The sequence below is a fragment of the Bemisia tabaci genome, chromosome 8 (assembly GCF_918797505.1).
Source record: "Bemisia tabaci chromosome 8, PGI_BMITA_v3".
Taxonomy (NCBI): Eukaryota; Metazoa; Arthropoda; class Insecta; order Hemiptera; family Aleyrodidae; genus Bemisia; species Bemisia tabaci.
In genome coordinates this window covers 29,295,827-29,315,618 of record NC_092800.1, presented here as the reverse complement: position 1 = coordinate 29,315,618, position 19,792 = coordinate 29,295,827, and the positions used below count along the sequence as shown (strand labels likewise).

At 36.1% G+C, this 19,792-nt stretch overlaps 2 protein-coding genes across 2 annotated transcripts; one reads left to right on the top strand and one right to left on the bottom strand.

The window, feature by feature from the left end:
* Positions 1–869: 869 nt before the first annotated feature.
* Positions 870–10,249, bottom strand: LOC109033918 (ras-related protein Rab-28-like). Its single transcript, XM_019046772.2, has 5 exons — positions 9,776–10,249; positions 8,724–8,906; positions 4,352–4,478; positions 3,362–3,465; positions 870–2,458 (listed from the first exon to the last, which is right to left on the bottom strand). Exons 1-5 carry the CDS (start codon positions 9,851–9,853, stop codon positions 2,291–2,293), a joined length of 660 nt encoding a protein of 219 aa, XP_018902317.1. The 5' UTR covers positions 9,854–10,249; the 3' UTR covers positions 870–2,290.
* Positions 10,250–10,379: 130 nt separating this feature from the next.
* Positions 10,380–19,499, top strand: PGAP3 (Per1-like protein PGAP3). The gene is made up of 7 exons (XM_072303222.1): positions 10,380–10,833; positions 12,024–12,172; positions 14,317–14,469; positions 15,843–15,967; positions 16,547–16,680; positions 17,895–18,099; positions 19,046–19,499. The coding sequence occupies exons 1-7, from the start codon at positions 10,692–10,694 to the stop codon at positions 19,095–19,097; spliced, it is 960 nt and encodes a 319-aa protein (XP_072159323.1). The 5' UTR covers positions 10,380–10,691; the 3' UTR covers positions 19,098–19,499.
* The last annotated feature ends 293 nt before the right edge of the window (positions 19,500–19,792 follow it).

Here is a 19,792-nt window from a genome sequence, read left to right as displayed (position 1 = left end):
AAAAATTTCAGCTAAAACTTCCATTTACTTTAATAACTTACAAACCAAACCTTATACATTATTCTCGCAAAATTCTGGAGGTTTTCTTATCCCTCTCTACGCTTCCCTTCCCCCTCCTCCGGCTAAATGAACGGTTCGTTGGTAGATACGTTCATTTGGTGCTTTTAACAATTGAGCCATTAACACCTTAGAGGAGAGATCAAAATATATTACAGAATTTAAAAATCTAAAAAGTAGGGGTCACAAAAAGGTAGTACAAAATTAAAAGTTAGGATAAGGAAAGAATATATTGTATTTGGAGATTAATTCGTTTGAAAAAGAGAGGGATTTTTGTAACGCATACTGTGATCTCGTGTACCCAGGGCCGAACTAGCTCTCAAGGGCCCACGGTGTTGGCGGGCACAAGGGGCACGCACATTTGCCGGTCGCATACCCTCAAAAATGAAGGCATTTTACGTTTCTTAAAAATTAATGGTTCATTTAAAGCTACGACTTCCCCACCGTCCCAGGCTCCACCGTCATTTTATTCAAGGGCAATTAAAATATTAAAATAGCCCTCAAATAAGAGATGCCACACATAATATGTATTTTAGTATGTTACTACGTATACGCGCCAAAAAATCACTCGGGGGGCGTTCGGTTAGGGGCCAGCACCCCGTCTAATCCGGTCCAGGGTCACCTCGTGTACTTACGAGGGAATTTTGTGAATCAAGGAGTCAAGGCTGTTCGCAATAATTTTACCTAACTCCAAGAGAATGAAGATAGTTTCAAATGGTTCTAGTTTGATTTTATCGCACAGGAGGGATCATACTAAAAACTTATAAAAATAGCAAAAAAGAAGATCAGTACAGATTATTTTATATTTAAATATCTCAGAAAAAAGTCTGCATCAATAGATACATTTTAAATTTCTGCAAAAAATGTCATTACTTAACTACATATTTACAATCAGATTTACAGAAATGTTTACAACTTTATTACAAAAACAACGAATTTGAGCAAAGGAGCAGAATTTCTGGAGATGCAGGTCGTGATCTACTCACAGAAAAGTAATTTACGCCCGATGCCAGAAGATTAACGTATGAGGGGTTTATTAATCTTAGCTGATTTTGTGTTGGTAAAGACATCCATGGTACTTATTTAAATGAAAAAAAAAAAACACTAAGAAGTGGCCCGAACTGTATGTAACAAGGTGAAGAAATGCTGCTGGGTCCACACCATTTCTCCACCTTGGTACTTATTTAAATAGACACCACTGTGTGATGATAATTTTGGGAGAGGTTGACATCGAAGAATAAAGACGGAATATTATGTCATGTGATATAAAGTTGACAAATGTAGCCGTATTCTTGCCATACTACTTTTAGATCATCTTGAAAAATTATATTTTGGATAGAAGAAAATTATTTAACACCGAAAGACTTGTTAAACAGTTACAAACAGATTCGCATTCATTTCCTACAGAGGGCAAAATGGGCTCATAAGCTGCAAAAGAGGTATTTTTTACGTTACACAACCTGATTCGTGTGTAACTCGACTCTGAAGTATATAAAGTTCCAATGACATAATTATTGAAATCGTGTTCATTGAACTGCCGTATTCAAACAGGAATGGTCCGAAATTTCCATCAAGCCTGCGTCTCCGAATCAACAAAGCGCGATACAAATATTTCAACTCCTGCGTAGCTCAGATTGCATATGTACAGAATTGAAGGCAAAATCAATGTCTGTTTTAAATTTCCGCCTCTTTTTGAATGTTTCCTTCCTTTCAAAGAGTCCATGTGTTAAAGTCATAAGAGTTAATGGCGGAGAGGTCCAAATTTGCAATTGTAGTTACTGTATTCCATTGCAATTATTGTGTTATAAGTCATACAAATATGCCACATTGATGCTAGTTTAATTAAACAACTTTTTCATTAGATGAAACTTGCTTTTTCACTTGAAAGAAATCCCAGGTAATTTGCGTCATTTAAAACCTTTAAAATTCCACTCTCAAAATAAATTTTTCTCATAACATGTTTGGTCCATTACAGTCTTCGAATAAAAACTAATCCAAAGTTTTGTTAATTTTAGTAAACGATCATCTCTTAATATAATAAAGTATTACACTTGAAGTCTCCTTTAAGCAGTAAAGAAACTCTTGGTGAAACAAATTTAGAAATTATTTTTAAGAAGTGGTTATACGAACTCTGTTCCAGTTGGTCTACTTTGTTCATGTCGCAGTCGATATGGATGAAAATATACCGGATACCGGTTAAACTGTGTGAGGTTCTCAATCTTTCCGTTGGATGTCATTGCAATACGCAAGCTGAGGAAGTGGTTGTCGATACTTGAATCGCGTTACTCTGGTTGCTTGTGACGATTTCAGCTTTGATGACCTGTGTCCTCTCTTCGAGTTCATTTCTTGTAAGTTTGATGTTCAAACAGTTGGCACAGACTCTTTGGAAGCAACCAATGACCTGGAATCAAAACCAATCTCAAGAGGCTGATACAATACAGTTTGATCACCCTTCTCGAAGAAAAATACACGGAACTTATAAAGGTAAGTCCGCAAATCTGCATGGGGCTAGGTAAGATTTACCTAAAGACAAAAAGAGCAGAAAATTATAGGTAATATGATCTATTCTATATACTCCCTCAAAAACAAGAAATTCATTAATGATTGGAGGCAAATGCATCCTAGCAAGACATCTTAAGAACTTACACTTTTGTACACGATGGTTGATGGTTAGCCCATGGTGAAGAATCGCTCCAAAAAATTCCAAACGATTTCTAAGAATATACACCAATTCTTTTATTTCACTCTTAAAATCGTGTTTTACGTAACATTTTGATCCAGAAAAATTTCCCTATCAGAATAGATTTGCACCTTGTTTACTGGTCCATTATGCAACAAAACACTCTGGCTCAGGTTCAAGAGTATCAATGCAACTTTTAGAGAACAGTTACGGAACGCAACGTTTTCAAATCGCCTTCAATTTTTCAGATACCGCCCGACCATCGCTCGAAGTGAAATAGTTGTATCCTCGCGCCTGCCAACGATTTCACATTTGATTTATCCTTGCTCGCATTGAGAGAGTGTTCGCTGGTGCGATTAGAAGTTTCTGTTTTGTACCTGTTCTGTGGATGCAATTTAACTGAAAACTACATTTTTAGTTAAATTGCATCCACTGTTTGTTTTCCTCCACTGCAGCCCCACCATAATAATAGCCACCGCGTTACCATCTCTGCCAAACGGAACTATCTGCATTATGACGTGAGCCCTGTTATGCATGTTCTTATGGGTCTCAGGGCTCATACACATAGTTTCGTTTAGCAGAAATACGTGCAATTTTACGTCTACTTTTGCAGACACAACTCACATTTTCCCCGGTCCGCGCCGACACAATATGAGAGGAGAATCCAATATCAGATGCAAACTTCGCGTGTTTGTTGAGTGGAACACTTCTCTGATGCTCCATGTCACCTGCAGTCAAAGAAAAAAAAACATCGGGGCATTCAAATATAAGCTCTCAATCCTCGCTTGTGGGTAAATACTACAAATTCATTTTGAGAACGCTATCATAACGCCGCAGCTCAGCCTTTTTTTAAAAGCAGCAAATAAAGCTTATGAAAAAGGTCGGGTGTGCAATATATTTTTAAAAGCCACGCCCTCAATTGTGTCATTCGTCGTACAAAGCTTCAATTACGCATTGTATCGAGGACAAACTTTGCTGTCGCGATTCTTGAATTTTGGCAACACTGTTTTTCCTCCATTTAAATGTATATAAAATAATCGACTTTCGATCAGGCAGCTTGTCTCACCTAAAATCGATATTTTATCGGATTTAAATCAGAGGCGGACTCAGCAATTTGGCAACACCGGATTTCCTCCATTTAAACCTATGCTAAATAATCGATTCTTTTTGGAGCACCTGGCCCCTACAGGAATCGATATATTTCCGTAGGTTTAAATGGGGAAAAGCAGTGTTGCCATTTCGCTGGATCCGCCAATGATTTAAATAGGAGAAAACAGTGTTGCCAACTAGCAAAATTGCCATATCAGAATCGAATGCTATATTTATTCTTTACAAAACCCTGCCTTTATTACGCTAATTTTTCTTGTCAAATTTAGTAGGTGAATTCTTTAGTCTTGTGGCAACAGAAATATGATCTTAAATTTCAATAAAATTGACAAGTTGCATAAGACATTGAGCTAATCGATGTGACATATAGTGTGTCGTTGTGATTCAAAATATGGCGGTCATCGATTCACCTTAAGAAACTTTTTAACTCATATGACGTCTTCCTAAACACAGCAGTATTGTACATAGTATCTGTTTTGTAATGAAAACATTTCAATGAACACTTACTTTTGTTTCCAACCAAAGCAAGTTCGGTCGGTCTGGCTCTGGCTTGTACTTTTGCGACTGTGTCATACCATTGACGCACTGAGACAAAACTTGACAGGCTTGTGATGTCGTAAACGAAGAGTATAATCTGGCACAAAGGCAAATAACCATAAAAATCAAGTAAGCGATGCGTCCAATAATAGTAAAATATAACTGTGACGTTCAATTGCTTTTTTGTGCATCCCTCCTCCCCCCCCCCCCCCGTTTCATCCTTGTTTGTGCGTCATGTAATTTTTCTAACGGATTTAAATGACAAGTTGATGGATAAATTAAATGTGTGCTGATTTACATGCATAATTCACGAGGACGTCGTCCCTAAATTACGTAACGCTGTTGGGGGGGGGGGGGGGGGGTAGGGAGTCGAGGAGAGCGTTACGCCATTTTGTTTTCACGTGTTAAAGTATAGGAACCAGGGACCTACGCTACAAAAGCGTTACAAGGAGGGGGAGGTCGAAAATGCCAAAAAAGTGCGTTACGTGATTTAGGGATGGCCTCTGAAAGGATAAGAGGTCCTACACTTATGAATAGTAAACATTGAGGAAAGTCTTGGTCGCACGATCAATATGAATCGTATTCGATACTTCAAACAGGTGAGATTGTATCGATATCAATCGATTTAACATGTAAACATAGCCTCAAAAGTCAATGGAGATGTTGCATGTGTGAGGAATCTGTGATTTGACTGTTGATTCTCATGTAAAAGTTCGCGAGAAACACGATGGTGACACTAGTTTTCTCTGAAATCAACTCCCAAGCTCAAAAAAAGCTCTCAAGTTGAAACCAAAATGGAGGGGATATCCCACGCTACCCTGAGAGTCTGCCTCTACATCAAGAGGAACTCTCCATGCAAAGATAGTGAGCAAGTACATTAGCAGGGTTGTCGTGTTTTCAGTTTTAGAGTCCCCGAATAAAGTGGCAACCATGCTAATGTATTTGCTCCCTATCTTTGCATGGAGAGTTTGTCTTGATGTAGAGGTGGACTCTCAGGGTAGCGTGGGATATCTCCTCCATTTTGGCTTCAACTTGAGAGCTGTTTTGAGCTTGGGAGTTGATTTCAGAGAAAACCAGTGGCACCATCGTGTTTCTTGCAAAATTTTACAGAAGAATCATCAGTCAAATTGCAAATTCCTCACACATGCAATTACATCTCCATTATCCCAGTAATTTTGATTTTTATCGGAGGAAGCTTAGCAACGGCAAAAGGCTTATACGGCGTTCTTCCTTAGCATGGTAGTATTGCGTTTAGGCTCTTCGTGTTTCCGGAGAGTTCCTCCGACAAACTCATGTTTAAAGTTTCGTCATGAGCTGCAAATACGAGCGGAGCAATTGATTCTTATATTTAATTCAAAGCTGTCAAGTGTGCAGTGCGCAACTAATTCGAGTGATCTCTTTGCAGTGGCGTGGCTTGATTTGCGATTTATAGATTGTTATGTCATTTAAACCCATGGAAAAGGATCGATTAACAGGGTGTTTGCAGCGAACACCTTAATAATCGATTCTTTACCGTAGGTTTAAATGGCACAACAATCGGTAAATTGCAATTCACGCCACACCACTGCTCTTTCGAGGGACAGAATCTAATGCCTAAAACAAACCAATTTCCGTGCAGCCAGTGAAGAAAGAGAATCTATAATGAATGAAGTGAGCGATTGGCTCACGGTCTGAAATTCAATGAAAGCGTTGGTCTAGTCGTTGTTAAATATATAACTGATATGCAAGTGCAAACTGCCTTGAAAAGTCTATTTCTTTACTCAATTGATTTGATGCACTCTCGAAGATAAAATTTTCAGAGAAGTGGTGGAATTTCAAAAACTCAATATGAAAAGCAAAGCACGGATCATGGTGGAAAGAAAATAGAGAATGCTTATTACTCCTCAATAATATGCACTATTATTTCTTTCACTTCATACTGTTCTTTTAATCTCAGTCCAGAATAAAATGGAAAAGATCGTCAAAAAGACATAAGATGTTCTTAAGAGGAAACAAAGAAATATCGGCCGATGCCAGATTTCACTGGGAAATTTATTTCTTATTCACTGAGAAACGATTATGCCGATTTATTTGAAGGTTTCAGGAAGTTTTCTGTGTGAGATATGGAGAACATTTTTTGGCATTTTCGAGAGAATCTGCTCGATCGTTTTTTTGTAAAGAAGTAAAATGTCCGATAAAATTCAGCAACAACCTATCGACGGTGAAACTACCAAACCACGTATCTCGGTTTGCGACGTCGCAGACTTCCTGTCATACTTTATTTTTTAAATGAAAAACTACTTAACGTCCAGTCTTGAAAGTTTTTGTGATTTTTCCTCTTCGTGCGAAGAAAATTCTGTGAAAATTTCTAGGAATGATATTGATTTGGTCTACTTCAAAAAAATAAAATGCGAGCGTAGATTTTTAAACACCGCAAACGAGATACGTGGTTTGGTAGTTTCACCGTCGCTATGTCATTTGGTCCCTTTCCAAGGATGCCATTCAAAAATCTAGGCCAAATTCTAAATACGGATATTTTCGATGTGTTCATCCTCTCTGGGATTGAATGCGTTAAATACCTCGTACGTTTTTTGTTGCGTCTATTCATTTGAATAAATGAGCAGAATTATTCCAATCCGCGAAGGAGTCTAATGACCCCCCTTTTTTGCAGTCTCAACGAGGCTTGCAAAAAAACCCCAATGATCAGACATTATTCATTTTCGTGCGTATGGGGTACTCTAAACGGGTAGCAAATTCGATGGAGGGATGGGGGGGGGGGGGGGCGATAGGGAGTCATGAATGCCCTTGAGTCCACCAAAATACCAATGGTGTGTAAAATGTGTGATTTAACAGAATACATGCACGGCTCTCCACCGCTCTTGAAATATCGATTTGGGCGGGGAATCGTAATTGAATCACTTTGGAGGGTCGAAACTGTTCATTTAATTAAACTTGATATATGTATTGACAGATATTTGTAAATTGTTGAGATACTTTGCGTTCCCCACCATTATAGATTGGTCCCAATTCTTCGAATGAACGTGTTACATGATGATATCGTAGTTTTTACAGCTCTACTTTATGATATGGACATTCAAAATGTATAAACGTTGTGTTTTATTTGGCTCTTGACAATAATTGACTCTCTGTTATCTGATTTTTGCCATAGTTTCATCTGTTGTCTCTTGAACCTAGTGCTTAACAAAAAAATCCACCTGAACTTTCATTTTTTTTTATTTCACTATTTCATTTTTTTTCGTATCGGCAAATACAATTAATAGTGATTGAAAAGTCCCAAGTAGCTCTTGCTCCTGTTTTCAATTATTCGTGCGATACAAATATTTCAACTCCGCGGATGTGCGTGAAGTATCTCGACTTTTGAAGGCATTTTTGTGATTTGATGTTTTCATTGTGAGCGGTTAGAAAATCACTCAATAAAGTAATGTGTTATGGACTAATTCAACAGTAAACTACCATTAACGTTTATATCAAGGTTGTAAAATGTACCGGTCAACTACAGGGATTCTCTATTGAAAAAGAAAATAATTACGAAACGAGTGTCTCCGAAGTGCTCAAGCAACACATATAAACGAAAGCAGATTTAGGGAGTAAAGCCACGACGAATCCCCCAATAATTGAAACCTCCTTCATTCAAACATCTCTATAAAAATGGGCTCTCGTGATTTAAACCGTCGGTATAAGTCGAAATCTTTTCTTAGATTTATTTTATTGTAAGTCACTCTTGTTGTACTTCGAAACCTTGATATGGTTCGAACACATTCCTCCTTCCCTCGAATTTAGAATTATCCAAGGGATTGCAAAACAAAAAATAATGGATTGACTTCACTTTTCCTTCGTTAGACTCAGCGTCAAACTTGGAGTACTTAACTACTTGATGAGAATGCGCAGCAGATTTCCTTCAAAACGCCAGCTATGCAACTTAGGCTCCGCTACAGTTGTCCTAATTGCATACCCTCTCTTTTGAAGGAAATTTATGGCGCTGAAAAGCGTCACTGTGGGTGGGTGGTTATCGTAGGTATCATGAACAACGCTACCCCGCTTGGAAAAAAGCAACACTTGAAAGTTAGCAATATTTGACTAATTTAACGCGGTGTTTTAGCAACTATGACCATTACCACCTCTATAGTTGATAAAAAATAAAGGATGAAAAACTATCTGGAGTTTATTCGCTCCCCAGCGTAAAAACCGAAATTACCAAAAGCAGAATTCTCGACGGAGTAGGGTAATTAGAAAAAATTTCTATCTTATCAAAACTCATGTTACTATCCTCAACTTTCTAAGCTTCAAACATCCAGTTTTTCTCTCAGTTCTCAAGGACTTATTGATTACTATTTATACTCACATGCGCGTTATATACATAATTCGTTATCATTGGACTGTTCATCGCAGCCCCGCTGACATCCCAAATCAGGAGCTTGATGACGTGGTCTTGAATGTGGATGCGCTTCAAGAAAAAGTCCACCCCACTTGTTGGGTAGTACTGTCTTGTAAATTCATCGTTACAAAATCGGGCGCACAAACAGCTCTGAGAAAAACCGATAAACAAATATATGAATACAAAAATCAGCAAAAAAAAAATACTAAGAAACGTGGTCCGAACTATGTATACAAATCAAGTCAGTTACTAAAGTTGTTGGTTCCTCCACTTTCATAAATATGAATTTTCTAGGGTGTTCAAAGAATCGCCATAGGTACTTTATTTTACTCAATGCGTGTACTTCTTCAAACGGGTACTTCAATTTGCAATTTTTATTTGTCATTTGCAATTTTTAGTGTTGAGTAAACGAAACCAGCACCATAACATCTAATATAATTTTTAATTTTTTTTTTTTGTAACAGATACTAGACTTACTTATAATGTTTGAAATGCTCTATTCGTTCATTGACTGCGCATAAAAGAGAATTTCACAGAGTGTCTATTCAAAAACTATATCTTCTGCGCACATGGCGCCGCCCGTTTGGGTCGTAAGCTATTGTCCCAGATTCCCACTCAACATTTTTCTTTTGAGCCACGACTTTTCTTAAAAGTAAATTAAAAAATATCTAAAACGTTAAAATCTGCAGATTTTTTTTTTTTTTTTTATGACTTCCTAGGACGAAAACAATTAGATGACAATCATATACCAAAAAACAAAATCTATTTGATAATGAGTAAGTATTATTATTGATAAATTTTTCAATAAATTCTTTACTCAGGATGGAGGAAAAAGAAGGAATAGTGAGTAAACGACAAATGAAACTACACGAGAAACGGTCAAAATTTCTTAGACTGTCAATCGTTTATTACGAATTGTGTCTTTTTAGATGTACACGTGCTAATGATCTACACACTGAGACAAGAAGAATTTACTGTAAAAAATGTATAGAAATATTTAGGTGGACTGGAGCACATACCTTCCCAGTAGAAATATCTCCAAGAACAACAACCTTCACCTGTTTTTCAACTATAGCACCCTTCAATGAAGGTGCCATAACGAGGAAGAAGGTATCGTAATAGGTAAGTCACGCGAACATTCATTAATCTCAAGAGCCATACTTACTCTCCATATCTCTTCTAAATTTCAATTAATCACTTAGGAGGACAAGCCAGCCTGAAAACAAACACCAAAATTTAGCATACTTTCGAGCGAAAAACAGAGGTTACCGGTGTTTACAAACGGGGTTGCTATGACAGCAAGAGTGCCCATGTAGAAAAAACAATCTGTTTGGCGACATATACCTAGCCCGAAAACCCCACTTTCATCGCGTTGATGATGTGCCTCTAAATTTAATGTTTGTTTTAGTTCTATATAATCTCTTCGATTTTTCGACTCTTCCCTGTAAGTGGGCGAGAAATCTACTGGGTTTGGACGTAGGAATTCAAACAGCCCGCCAAAAGATGCTAGTTCAAACAATGGTTCATAGAGAGCAGTACATTATTATATTTATCAAGATAGTTCCGCTGTTCGCCAAGAGAGAGCGCTACTAAGACCCTCTCGTCTTATCAAGCTGGGTTTGTTTTGATTTGTTGATAATTTGTAAATTGTAAGGTTTCCGATAAGAGTAGGTTTGATTTCAAGAATGTTAAATTAGTGGAAAGTGACTCGAAGTATCGCAAAACTGATCTTTTTTCAATTCAAAGTTTAAAATTTGCTCTGTCGATTATATTCATCGCAAATCTTGATTGTGTTGTGTCCACTCAACATGATCAGCACGGTTTCACACCATCTCTTCACACCCCCGTTCAACTGGCCGGGCCATTTACAATTAGTTTAATGAATGACTTCCGACTCTTCTTTCACGTAGACTAAGGCTTTCAAAAGTAATACTCATGTTTAAACAAAGTTCTAAATTTATTTTAACCCTACTCGTGTTCTTTTGTAAACTAAAATGTTCCCTTTGCTCCTTGGGCGATAGTTTTCCCTATTACAGAACTTGCGTCTCCGAATGCAGTAGGAGTATTTGCGATGAAGGTAAGTATACTGTTTCTAGTTTTTACAATGTTCTCAGCAGACTTTACTTTTTGTCAATGCCATTGTATGCAAAAGAATTATCATGACCAGACATGCGGAGCCAATGCGACATGTCCGTTCTATTCGATGTTTCTTTGGTCTTTAAATACAGAATATTTTAATGATACATCCTAGGCGGATGAAGAATGGTGGTTGCATTTCGTAACCTCTTGATGTCAAACGGCATCGGATCCGTTTCGGGTACATCCTGATTGCATGGCAAAGCATGTACCCTCTGCGTGTCACAGCCTTTATAATTGCGGCTCAACTCGAAATGTGACCACCTTTCTTTATCCACCTTGGATATATCTACAGACAGCAGTCCATTTCTCCCAAAATCTTACCTGTCCCCCGAATCGGGTCAAAAATGATCGAAACTTGAGTTAATGTTTCTCTGACTTCTAGTGTTTTCTACTTCCCAGCCGACCACAATAAAATTTACTTAGGAAAGTGTGTTTTGTTGGAAATCATACATTCACTACTTTGAAAACAGTGAAACTTTGAAAACTACTTTGTCAACATCATATTTACCTTATTGCTATTTTTATTAATTTAGTTAGCTCTCTCTAATAGGTAGGTGATACTGGAATCAGGTATAAAAGGACATATTTGCACCATGCCACATTGCAATGTACCTACTTGTCACCTATTAAATTAAGCCTTGCCTCATTCTTACGATGAGTTTTAGAAAGTAAGAATTTCATAAACTCCAAAGATTTAAAAATATTTTGTAGTATCTAATCATGAGACAGACATTATTTCTTGACCATGATTAAATTCTGTTTATTTCTTAAAGTGTTCGCAGATTACAATGAAAAAAAAATGATTTGGTAAATAAATGTGTTCGAAATCTTCAACTTTGAATCAACTACCTCAGCAGTTTCATATTGTTTCTCTGTTTAACCTAAATATTAAAACTTTTCTTGGTTGGTGCCCAAGATTTTATGAGCAGCTGATTTAAAGAGAGGTTAAGCACAAGCTCTCTCTTGCCTGCATGGCGTAGATGAGAAAGGCTCCGTATCACGCATCTTGTTTCAATGTGCTGTGGCATACATCAGCGCAAAAGGGAATTTCGCTCTCCTTCTGTTTGGTAGTGTAGCCCCTTTTCTTAGGTTCATGACTAAGAATATGTCTTTCCTCCTCTTTTTCAGATGGATACCACAAAAAAGAACGATCTCCATCCTATTTCGAAGAAATGTTCGAATGGCAGTGCACCTCCGAATGCCGATATGTTTGTATGTGGGACCTAGTGGAGGCTTTTGAGAGGAAAGGTTGGAATGTACCACAATTTCACGGAAAAGTAAGTAATATGGCAAGAAATTTTTAATTGCACTCTCAAACGAGACTGCCTTCAGTGAAACATAAATCTCGATTTTAAAGAAAAGGAGCCGTAATTTTTGTAGCTTCTCTCATAGTGCTTGCCAAGAGAGCTATACTGAAATACCAGTTCCTTGGGGTGCAGAGCTCTGATGTCTGGAAAATCTAGAGATTTTATTTAGGTCTGTGTAGTGTCACCACTATGATAATTAGTTTCATTCAAGTTATTTTTGAAAAGTCAAATCCATGAAAAGTGCATATTTGCTTCAAAAACATGTTATTAAATTTTAAGATAAACGCAGCAGTAGAAAGGGTCAAAGTACGGTAGGTGAAAGTTCTGTTGTCTGATCTACACTATATTAATCAATTAAATAATGTCTTTCGTCTTTTTATCAGGGCATTTTGATTAATCAAAATTCAAAACAGTGTCATAGTCTATCGAATTCAAATTTATTTTTATTTATTTATTTATTAAAGAAAAAGTATGTTTTACAAGAAATTTAGGAATAATGAAAGAGCATTTGGTTCTGTCATTGAGCATAGCTCGTTCGACAGGACAAGTATATTTCTTATATAGAGACAATACACATAGCTAGTAGCCCAATTCAAAGACTTAACAATTCAGACTCTAACAGAGTGAGTAGAGTCTCAAAAATGTATTCAGTTAAATAAAAAATAAGAAATTCATAGTAAATCAATGGATTATAAAAGTCATAGAAGATCAACATTTCACCGCGAATAAAACCTACCAAAGTAGTTGTTCTGGGAAACGGCACTTTTTCATCTCATCTTGGATGCCGTCTTTCAGGAGGAACTCAAGGAAATACCCCTTTTGGCAACCTGGTGCCAATTATTTCTTACGCATGCCCTCACAAGATCGGTTGCTCGGTTTTAAGATTCAACATGCCCATAATTGCTCGGCCACGCTCTTTTCTGACACGTTACCACGATATTCCAGCTGCTCTTCGCGAGAGAATGGTGCAGTTATAGAATTTGAATTAATCTAATTAGAGATCATTGCATAATGAAATTTCAGGTCCTCAGACAAGCCATGGATCAGGATCTGCGAACAAGCTCCCTTATAAACTTATCTGGAGACAAATAATCTCAGCTAGTTTCAAATGGACCTTGCATTTTCTTCTAAGTCAAGAAACCATAAGTAACTCTCAAAGTGAATCAACCTAGAATTAGCTTACTCAGTTGCCCCTGCAATTTCTTAACTTATTTATTGTCTGTCAATGTCTTTAAATCATTTTTTATCATCGAATGAATAGTGAACACTGAAATAGTAGGGTTGGCTCACTATTAGAATGGAGGGTTTTTGGCAGTCTGAAAAACCTGGAAAGGTAGGAAATTTACGGCGACCTGAGAAATTAAGGGAATTCACAATGACCTGGAGAGGTTGAGGAATTTGGAAATACCGCATTGGCTCAGCAACTTCAACTGGTATCATTCAAGAGAGTGCTAACATTTTTGGGTGGTTTTCTCCATTTTTGAATCTCTAGAAGTGGAAATTTTGTCCTAATTTCAGCAGAGGTTGGTGTAATTAAAAGGAAAAAATCTAATTAGTTGTTTTGCTATAAGGTCAGGGAAAAGTCGAGGAATCTAAGGATGTTGGAGTGGGGGAAAGCCAAAAGTCAGAGAATTAAAATAGATTGACTTGTAGATCCTCAAATGGTCAAAATTGCTGCGTAGCAGAGAAACCCATATTATAGCGCTCTCACTTTAAGTATCTCACCCTCAGTACTGTCGCACTAAATGATGAGGAGTAAAGTCTCTCTCATTGGATTGATCTTGAGAGCAAGGCAGGATTGGGGCTGCAGAGATTAATTCATACAGCCGATTTTTTTACTGTTGTACCCCACTACTTCAATTTTAGTATTAGTTTTTAGCCTGTGCCACAGCTCATTTGTGGTTTGAATTTTTTTATGAAAATGGAAGGTACATGCAAGCATGAATATTACTCTAAAAACAGATATGTCTCGTTGCCAGGGGCTGAGGGTGTCAGCATTCCTATGTGATATTTAACCGAGCTTATTCCTGTGCCCATTTTAGCACTTCTTGAGCTTAAAATTGTACGTGTATCCAAATTTTCTATTTTTAATTTGTCTTTTTTTCCCTTTCCAGTGGCCATTTGTCCGATGGTGGGGCTTGCAAGAGCCGGTTTCTATGATCGCCTCAGTCATACATCTATTAGTCACCATTTATATGTTCCGTTATTTTTACAAAAGAGTTTGCTCAAAATCTCCCATGTATTGGATTTGGGTAACGTATGCTGTGGTATGTATCTTCCAGATAAGAGAAATTAAATTTTTAAAATTGTGATAGTCATTACCATGGAAGATGATAGTTAACTTCACAGTGTTTAAGGGGAAATGAGAAAAGGGCATACTGTCGTGTTAAGAAAGAACCGTGGCCTTCTACCCTAGATTTGTGAGTATTCCTGAAACAAATTTATTTTCGGAGAGGAAACCCAAGTAGTCACTCAGTACTCTCAGGAGACATGTTTCATGACCTGGAGTTTTAATTTTGGGAAAAAAAGAAATACAAATTATTTAGATGCAAGGGCTTCCTTTTTCTACAATTAACATGTGGAAAAACTTGCTCATCTTGGATTTGGAGCGCTGTTATTCTTGCTCAGCACAACAGTGTTCCCCTCCTAGAAGTAAGAGAATAAAGACTATCTTTTTATTCCTCCAAGTTTTATGAGAATAAATGAAAGCAGTCAAAAATGTCACTATCGATCTACTCTCAGCTCTCCGAAAATTCCTTGTTTTTTTACATTTGGTGCACTGATTCCAAAGTGACATCAATTTTTCGATACCCCCTGCAAGAGAAAAAATGACGTTACTCATAAACCAGTGCACTAAATTTAAAAACTTTAGCTTTTTGGAAAGCTCAAAGTATTCTGGTAAAGAAATTATTACCAGTTTTATTCATCTTTATTAGTTTTGGAGAATAAATATATGTGTAGGTACTGACTTCACAAATGCTGCTTGATATCGTTCCCTAGATTTTTCAGATGAGATTTTTTTTGCTTCAAATTATTTTTTTCTGCACCAGTTTCAATTTGCATCCTCCTTTTCCAACATCATTCTCTGAACATACTTCTCTATATTCAGTAAAAACTCGATTCACATGATTTTTTGGGAAGTGACAAAATATAAAAACTTGAAAATATACAAAACTTCCATTTTTGAAAGTTTCTAACCTGTTGCTCAAAGCTCTCCAACACTTTATAATCGACCACAAAACTGCAGGAATGAGCATCTTGTTTTTGAAGTTTCAAAATATTTGCTTCCATTTTATTTTATCTTATATATCTCAAATGAGAACAAGACAACGCTATTGCTAAAAAATTTCACTGAATATTCCTTACGTAGAGAAGAATAGTAAAAGAAAAGTTTAAAAGATGATGATGAGTAATGTTCCTTTTAAAACATGAAGTATGACCTGAAATCTCCAATATTTTAAATAAACGCATTCCTGCATTTTCAACATTCCTCTATGATTTCATAGCATTGATGAGATAAGATGTTAGTGAATGGAGCATTTTTGAACACTATTGAGTATAATAATCGAGTCTAATTGTGTCTAATTGAGTATATTTTTTGGTCCAAGTTTTGTATAAAAAATGAATAACTTCATTTCAGGTGTTAATGAATTGCTGGACGTGGTCTGCTCTATTTCATGCACGGGATCTACCTTTTAATGAAATAATGGACTATATCAGTGCTTTTGCAGCTATTTTATTTGGTTTCTTCGCTATTGGCTACAGGTACCTAACAAGTTGGTTTATTTTTTGCAAAAATGTCCCCTTTTTAAACTCAAAATTTAGAAAAGAGCGGTTTTCTTAATGCAATCTTTTATGTTCTCGACTTTTGAAATTTACGTAAGGCTCATGAAAAGTGTCCTCTCTTTGGAGCCATGTTATAGGGCTTTTTAAAGCTTCCTTAATCGCAATGTAAATCATATGGGACCTTCTTTTTTTTACGATTTTCAATAGCACACAAGGGGTAATTCTCTAATGGCTCTAAGGAAAGGAACTATGTAAGAAATGACTACGAATACGACCCTTAGAATATGACTAACAAAATCTCATCTCTCGATTTTCCTCTCTCTTCTATGGTTTTGAAGATATGAAAGCGGGAAACATACTTTTGGGTTTACCCTTGGACTGTCCTCAAGTGTTTTGTGAAATGAATAGCCAAAAAGTAATGCAAAACCAACCAAAAAATGTATACTTTTTGTTTCAGAATTACTCAATTTTTTTCCCCTTTTACTTTTGTCTTTCTCTATCAAAAATGACTTTATATTAGATTTTTCATCTCTCTTTAATTTGTTTTTTTTTTTGCAGAGTGTTGTTAAATAGCCCATCTCGCATTTTGTTCTCTATCTGCTGTCTGTTGTATTTTCTGAATCACACATTGTATCGAACATTGGATGAAAATTTTGACTATGCTTACAATATGAAAGCTAATATTGTTCTCTGTAAGTACTCGTAACTTTGATACATATTCATTAGAGATTATCATGTAGTGGAGTGAAGAAAAGGCCAGATTTACTCCTCTTTTTAGTTCATCTCTATTGAATCACGCAGGTTTACTAGATGTCAAGACACCTTTTTAAAGCATTCACCAATAGTCCCGATACAAGCATATTTATAATTTGAAAGTCACATTTCTCGCTGTTCCTGTCAAAGCTTTCCTCCCTTGGTGCAGCAAATTTTAAACTTTTCTTTCTTTACTGCGGACTCATAGATTTTCCACTGACAGATCTCAAGGTCTGTTTTTTCTTAAAAGAATTAAAAGTTACAAACTCTTGCAATCTTCGGCAGCAATTATTTTAAATCTCTAAATACTCCATCAAATCTTGCAATGCAATATTTTGAAGGGCATTGCAGTGGCTAAAACAGTTCTCAATTATCTGTTGTTCATGAAATTGCAATGGGCCAATCTAGCCTCAATTATTTTAATACATCCGATAGAAGAAATTGGTTTTTGCCCTGTGACAAAAGAAAATCAAAGCTACATCCAAAGACCCAATTTATTTTCATCATATTCTGTTTTTTTACGTCTGCAAAATATAAGAGAGGGAAGAATTATTGATTTTGGTGCAAAATAAAAGTTTGTACAAGTCACTATAGTCCTGCAGAAATGATCCACAAACTACCAGCATTGCATTTAATGAATCTTTTATTTAATGAATCTTTTATTTATGAATTTAATGACATTTAGTGCTTACTAAAATCATGAAGTAGTCCAGAAAAATGAAGGAGACCGGAAACTTGAAAAATCTCGAAATTTGTAATCGGAAAAAACATCAGCGCTCTTCACACAAGCAAATTGAGTCTCAGTCAGGTTTAGGATAGAATGCTTTGAGTTACACTCTGTATCGTGAATAGAATTACCTACAGTTTTTAAAAGGGTATTGTACTATTTATTTAATTGGATGATCAATACTTCAAGAAAAAAACTGTCATTTGCAGAGAAACTCAAGCCAAAAATTTTTCATATTCAGTTCAGTTGTCAATGTGAAAAGTCAAGGAATTTTGATTATTTTGAATCAGAAAAATCTCGAAAAGTCGTGAAATATTTTCTTTAGAGTCTGTAGACACCCTGTTTATTTTCAACATATTGATGTGTATGACCTTTGAAGGTAGTTTTTGATTTTTTTGTGATATTCTTTGTCTGCTTTTTTTTCAGCCATCATGACGAGTATTATTATCTTTGCTTGGACTATTAGAGAATGGAAAAATCTGTATCATGTTAGATATGCGCTTTACTATATGATCAATTTTATGATCGCTGCAATTCCAGAAATTTTGGATTTCCCACCAATTCTGTGGCTGGTGGATGCTCATGCTCTGTGGCATATCTTATCAATACCTGTCACCTACTTTCTATTTATGTAAGTTTCTACTCTGAGAGTAATCATTTTAATTCAAAATTTTTTTTCTTATATTCTTAAGCTTTTTTTTTTCTTCCTTGTCTAATTTTAGGCATCTGGCAGTAAAGTAGTGAGGAACAAGCAACAGAATTTTCAGGGTCTCTGCAGGTTTTTTAATCGTCATAGAACTCTAGGGAAATCAGGGGTAAGTCAGAGAATGGCATGAAAAAAGAACGGAAATTTGAAAAATTGTAACACTTGAAATCCAGAAAAATATTACTAATGTCCTTACAATGAAAAAACTAGAAGTTCACAAGCGTTCAGTTGAGTTGAGCCGATCTTGGTCTCAATCAATGTCTCTTGATATTGTCTTACATATGAAACCAAGATCAACTCAATGGATGGTTCAATTTTTTCATTATAACCTCAGTTTGGGTCACTTTGAGACGCATTATGCATAAAATAGACTCATCTCATAAAATTGCATTGCTGCTTACTTTTTTGTTCTCTTTATTTTGAATTTTTCTTTAACCACTTTGATGGTATACAAGATTTTTTTCGTTTTTATTTTTTTTTATTTTTTTTTTTTTAAGTAGTATCCCCTGCAAATATCTTTCATTGCCTCTTTATGTGGGAGTAAAGAGTAAAGCATAAGAAACCTTTTTACTTTCACCCAACATTCTTTAGTGTCTCAGAATATTGTACGTCGTCTCTGTAAGTCTCTACAATTTTTCTGAAGTTCCTGAAAAGCCCTGAAATGTTGTGGGTTTCATTAATTAGATCTCCTCAGTAAGTCGGAGAGTCCTGAATTTTGGTATCAAGAAGTTGCCCCTTAACCAGGCATTTCGGTCTTCAGGCATCATCTTCTTTTGTTTCCCCTTAATCCACTACATGTTCAATTTCCCCACATGTTCACTATCCCAGTCACAATCTTTCCGAAGTTCTCACTTTTACTCCTTCTTTTCAGGTATGGTGTTGAGGACTGTAGATATTTGCACAGATCGAAACTGCATCTCTGATTTTTTAAACTTACAGGCCTTGTCATTGCCTGTCTAGCTAAAGCTCAATATCTGATCAACATGCTCTGGTAAAAGACTTTCCCGGAAAAAGGGCGTACAAGAAATAAGCCCCATCTCAGTATCAGCCCTTTTTTAAGGATAATCCTAGTTGTTTTTTCACCTCCCTATGATATATTTTGTATGAAAATGTATTTTTGGTGCTTACTTTAGTGCTCTTTTATAGTTTTTTGTACCTACTCAGCCTTCCAATTAGTCACGGTTTTTTTTGTCTGAGGCATCACTTTATCATTGTTAATATTTTTTACTCGTGTTTTTAAATTTTAGAATTTACCACATAATTGCTAATGTAATTAGAAACACTATCAATTCTTAAGCATGAAGTATACTTTTTGTTCACCTTTTCCTCAGCTTTTCATTATTTGCAGAGACCAGCCTCACAATGATGACACTAAATTTTGATTATGGAATTGAAAATGAGTGTATTTCAATAGTTTTGCTCCTCTTTTGCTTATTTAACAGTAAATGGACAGAGTATATTGATTGAAATGTCTATTGAATATTCTTTCCAAAGAGAAAAGAAAATAAAAAAGAGTCATATGATCAATTTTGTAAGTGGTGAATAAGACCCAAAAATGGGAAGAAGAAAAACATGACCACCAACTGAATCTGAAAATCGTTTATTTTCCTTTTAAAAG

What these genes read in the sequence shown, in the direction of transcription:
- LOC109033918 (XM_019046772.2), bottom strand. Translation starts at nt 9,853, where the DNA reads ATGGCACCTTCATTGAAGGGTGCTATAGTTGAAAAACAGGTGAAGGTT. An exon ending in ATTATGTATATAACGCGCAT is followed by an intron (nt 4,479 to 8,723) that starts GTGAGTATAAAT and finishes CCTTTGTGCCAG; the next exon opens with ATTATACTCTTCGTTTACGA. An exon ending in TGCTTTGGTTGGAAACAAAA is followed by an intron (nt 3,466 to 4,351) that starts GTAAGTGTTCAT and finishes CTTTGACTGCAG; the next exon opens with GTGACATGGAGCATCAGAGA.
- PGAP3 (XM_072303222.1), top strand. Translation starts at nt 10,692, where the DNA reads ATGTTTAAACAAAGTTCTAAATTTATTTTAACCCTACTCGTGTTCTTT. An exon ending in TACCACAATTTCACGGAAAA is followed by an intron (nt 12,173 to 14,316) that starts GTAAGTAATATG and finishes TTCCCTTTCCAG; the next exon opens with TGGCCATTTGTCCGATGGTG. An exon ending in GTCACCTACTTTCTATTTAT is followed by an intron (nt 18,100 to 19,045) that starts GTAAGTTTCTAC and finishes CCTTCTTTTCAG; the next exon opens with GTATGGTGTTGAGGACTGTA.